The 5,000-nt window shown below is 46.0% G+C and overlaps 1 protein-coding gene across 1 annotated transcript in view; it reads right to left on the bottom strand.

Moving 5' to 3' along the window:
• The window catches only part of LOC311317396 (serine/threonine-protein kinase N2-like), a gene marked incomplete at both ends in the record, with an annotated part of 19,288 nt that overhangs the window by 5,176 nt on the left and 9,112 nt on the right, over positions 1–5,000 (bottom strand). The window contains 4 exons of the mRNA XM_084448479.1: positions 27–118; positions 1,156–1,219; positions 1,600–1,651; positions 2,983–3,070. Coding sequence (XP_084304605.1) covers positions 27–118; positions 1,156–1,219; positions 1,600–1,651; positions 2,983–3,070 — 296 coding nt within the window. The remainder of the gene's footprint in view (positions 1–26; positions 119–1,155; positions 1,220–1,599; positions 1,652–2,982; positions 3,071–5,000) is intronic.

Genomic DNA, 5,000 nt, shown 5'->3' with positions numbered 1-5,000 from the left:
TATTATGGTCTGTGGACGATGCGTACCTGTCTACCTCATCCCTGGCGATAATGTCTCCTTTCTTCAGGGCTTTGATGGCGTACAGACCTCCCGTCCTCAGGTACTCTGATAGCAACACCTGTTTATCACACACACACATTTGATTTCAAAATACATTGCAGGGGCCCAAATATAATTCCATCGCTGTCGTGTTGTTTGGTCGTTTAACGTGTCACATTTCATAGTAAGCTTCTTACACACTCACAGGCTTGGTTTGCCCACCTGTCCTGTTGGCTAAACGTTGGCTGACAGCCACCTCTATCTCCTCCCAAGCAACTAACATTTCATATCATTATCTGGCTCTGTAATAAACTAACATTTGATATCACTGTCTGGCTCTGTAATTAACTAACATTTCATATCACTGTCTGACTCTGTAATTAACTAACATTTCATATCACTGTCTGACTGTAAGTAACTAACATTTCATATCACTGTCTGGTTCTGTAATTAACTAACATTTCATATCACTGTCTGACTCTGTAATTAACTAACATTTCATATCACTGTCTGACTCTGTAATTAACTAACAATTCATATCACTGTCTGACTGTAATTAACTAACATTTCATATCACTGTCTGGTTCTGTAATTAACTAACATTTCATATCACTGTCTGGTTCTGTAATTAACTAACATTTCATATCACTGTCTGACTCTGTAATTAACTAACATTTCATATCACTGTCTGACTCTGTAATTAACTAACATTTCATATCACTGTCTGACTGTAATTAACTAACATTTCATATCACTGTCTGACTCTGTACTTAACTAACATTTCATATCACTGTCTGACTGTAATTAACTAACATTTCATATCACTGTCTGACTCTGTACTTAACTAACATTTCATATCACTGTCTGGTTCTGTAATTAACTAACATTTCATATCACTGTCTGACTCTGTAATTTCTCTCTTGTACTTCTGACATATATTCTCCTTCCATGTTGCCTAAAGCGTTCATTCATCTATTCTCATGCCTAGACCGCTTTTTATACTGTGGTATGCTTAATACACACACACACACACACACACACACACACACACACACACACACACACACACACACACACACACACACACACACACACACACACACACACACACAGTACCTTCCCAAAGTGTCCTCTTCCCAGCACGGCGATCAGCTTGAAGTCCTGCAGAGACAGAGACTCTCTGTCACACACACATACATACACACACACACACACACACACACACACACACACACACGCACGCACACACACGATCATCTATTAATGTCGCAGTATCTCTGTCATCAGAAGCTCAGTGTGTTTTGTATGTAGGTGCATCAGGTCACACAACCATATGGTATGTGGGTGTGGTCCTGTGTGTGGTTGGTTGTGTGTGTGTGTGTGTGCTGGGGCCCAGATTGAGATAGTGTACGTCAGGTGTATGTGTGTGTGGTTGGTTGTGTGTGTGTGTGTGTGTCATGCTGGGGCCCAGATTGAGAGAGTGTGTGTTCAGGTGTGTGTGCCGGGGCTCTCTGGGGAGTGTGTGAACACACCCTGAGCCAGGGCCGTGTGGGAGGATACCTGAGCTGGGGCCCCTGGGAGAGGCTGAGGGCCGGCTGCTCCTGGACAGCCTCTGGAGGAGAGAGAGGCTGGAGGACTGGAGACTGGTCCAGGGAGGGAGGGAGAGGTGGAGAGAGAGGTGGTGAGAAAGAGAGATGGAAAGAAAGAGAGATGGAGAGAGAGAGAGAGAGAGAGGTCAGTGGTAATTCTGTTTCGTTCTGATTGGCCAGTTCCCTTCTGGCTGGAAGCCCAACTCCTCTCCTCCCCTTTCTTCTCCTCCTTTCCTCTCCTCTTAATTATCTTTATAATATAATTAAGAGTCATTAATCTGGTAATCTGGCAGCCCTGCTGAACACACCATCTGCTTCACATACCACACCTCCCCTCCCTCTCCATCTGTCTCTCCCTCTCTCTCTGGCCTCCCTTCACCTCCTCTCTGTTTCAGCGCTAAACCAGTCTAGATTCCCTCTCTTCAGAGCTGACATCCCAGGCAGGCCTCATCCTATCAGCTCTCACTAACACTGTCTCACCCGTTAGAAATCTCTCTGCCGATTAACCCTAACACACATCTCTCTGCTGATTAACCCTAACACACATCTCTCTGCTGATTAACCCTAACACACATCTCTCTGCTGATTAACCCTAACACGAATCTCTCTCGCTCTCCTCTCTTAGCTCCTCTCCTCTCCTCTCCTCTCCTCTCCTCTCCTCTCCTCTCCTCTCCTCTCCTCTCCTCTCCTCTCCTCTCCTCTCCTCTCCTCTCCTCTCCTCTCTTAGCTCCTCCTCTCCTCTCCTTGATTACTTTATTGATCCGAGGAGGAGGAAATTAAAATAGTCAGCATCGCATACAATACAAAAACACTTACGAAGTGCAACATACACACACACACAACACAGACATCCACATTCCCAAGTCGCATTCCTCTGGGGCATCAAGAAAATGCTAAAACACAATCACAAAGAACACAATGTACAGTCGCTAAAATAACTCCTCTTCTCTCCTCTCTTAGCTCCTCCTCTCCTCTCCTAGCTCCTCCTCTCCTCTCTTAGCTCCTCCTCTCCTCTCTTAGCTCCTCCTCTCCTCTCCTCTCCTCTCCTCTCCTCTCCTCTCCTCTCCTCTCCTCTCCTCTCCTCTCCTCTCCTCTCCTCTCCTCTCCTCTCCTCTCCTCTCCTCTCCTCTCCTCTCCTCACTGTGCTTCTTGTCTGGTGGCTTTTCTCTTGACTAAACTTGTTTCCAGTCAGTAGCAGGATTATGAAACCCCAGATGTCTCCCACCTCCTTCTCCCCCTCTCTCCTCCTTCCCTCCTTCTCCCCCTCTCTCCTCTCTCCCGCCTTGTACCCCTCTCTCCTCTTCTCCATTCTGGTCCCCCCCCCCCCCCCTCTCTCTCTCTCTCTCTCTCTCACCAGCGGAGGAGTGCCCATCACCTCTGTCCTCATCTCTGGTCTGGGAGGCGAGCTGCTTTCCAGGCTGAGCTTGTCCACCGAGATCTCCCTACAACACACACATTTAAATAGCTTTATTTGTGTTCACGTGTGACAAGAAATCATTGAACACAAACAATAATAGATGCACAAGCTTTGGGAATCTCAACGACATAAGTATCCAGTCTCAGTCTATGGATACTGGAAGCAGCGTCATCTCCATATAGGGCAGAGCAATGGCAATAATTGCTGACATCGAACAGTGTTTTTCCAATGCCTTAGGGGCGAATTCACTAAAGGATTGCACAGCTTTTCCTGACGCAAAGCCTGTGCAAATAAGTCAAAAATTATGTTTGCTATTCACAAAGCCCTCGCAAAGGGTGAAATACGGTGTTAACTGCGTTGCGTTCGTCATTGCGTTTCTCTGCGCCGGTGTTATTAGCTCATATTTAAATTAGGTAATATGGGCGGAGAATGTTCCCCTTTCTATGCAAATGAACATTATTGCAAAACCCGCCCAATTCACAAAGTTCGGCGCAAATTGCCTCACGCAGTTAAAGTGAAATTAATTGCGTTTTCAGAGACGTGGTGGTATTTAAGCGCAAGGGGTGTGTCGCGGCCAGCCTGTCCGCTGATCATGGCAGCAGTGATTGTTGCGAGGCGAAGGCATCGCAACGCCAGGGATGTTGTTCGTGAGAGAATATTTAGAAGAAGGTCACTTTTTGATTTAACACTAGAACCACCGCGGTAGCTGTTTGGACACCAGAGCGCGCAGCTCTTCATCCAACTGGAGGATGAAGTCGCGTCTGGAGAGGCTCAGTTGACTATGCGTCTCTCCACCCGTCCCCAGCGAGTCCAAGCTCCCCCAATGAATAATACTTATTTATAATAGCCTACATAGCACGAAACTGCGTATAATAGTCTATACGCGAAACTGCGCATTCCCTATAGCTGTTCATTGAACGTCTGGGGGACGATATAGGTATAAATAAATAAAAACATAGCCTACACAATATTTTTTTATTTGAATGGTCTTGAAAATATTTTGCTTTTGTATCATAGGTGACGGCAGGTATCATCTTCAGCCATGGATGATGACTCCCGTGCGTAATCCTTCCAACGTTGGAGAGGCGGCGTACAACTGGGCTCACATCAGGACGCGCGGTGTGATTGAGTGCACATTTGGAATCCTGAAAAGCCGTTTAGATGTCTAGATTGTACCGGTGGGGCAATGTTATACACTCCCCCAAACGTAATCTATGCCAGATCCTCGTAGCGTGCTGCATCTTGCATAACATAAAATGACCATTTTTCATTTGTTCGTCTTTTAAAATCATTCCACCTCCGTTTGCAGTCTTCCGCGTGTACACACACCAATGGCACTGACTGATTGGGAAATTAAACCCCAAATATGATTTTTTGCTGCAGTCGTGATATTTTTTGCGGAAAGCTGTGAGACATGTTTTTGAACCTCGTCCGTGAGGCCTTCAAGTTCGCTGTCTGAAAATCATATCTTTCTTTTTCTGTCTGCCATCGTCCAATGCATACGAGTTGTATGCGCTGTATGCGCAGTATTTATAGTCATTTCCTATATCAGCAGCAAATTGCACTCAGCCGCAAACACCGAATGGGCGTGTTTGCGCTGGGATATTATTAGCGCAATGTCTTTAGTGAATAGGTTTTTAAAACGGAGCACATAGCTGGCGCAACTGACGCGCAATGTAATGGTGCAATTAGCGGGCGCAATTTGCTTTAGTGAATTCGCCCCTTAGTGTTTTGCTTGGGCATTCCTGTCATCAACAGGCCCCTCGCCGCTAATCTGTGGACATGGCCTAGGCTTTCAAAATAAAACGTACATTTACATTTGTACCCAAGCTGTATAATAGCATCCTTGAGTAGTAGGTACTTTAAAACCTACCCAGGAGTGTGTGTGTGTGTGTAGTCCTACCCAGGAGTGTGAGTGTGGGGTGTGTGTGTGTGTAGGCCTACCCAGGAGTGTG

The sequence above is a fragment of the Borostomias antarcticus genome (assembly GCF_949987555.1).
Source record: "Borostomias antarcticus genome assembly, chromosome: 14".
Lineage (NCBI taxonomy): Eukaryota > Metazoa > Chordata > Actinopteri > Stomiiformes > Stomiidae > Borostomias > Borostomias antarcticus.
Note: the sequence above shows the minus strand (reverse complement) of the source record. Positions and strands in the feature narration are given on the sequence as shown.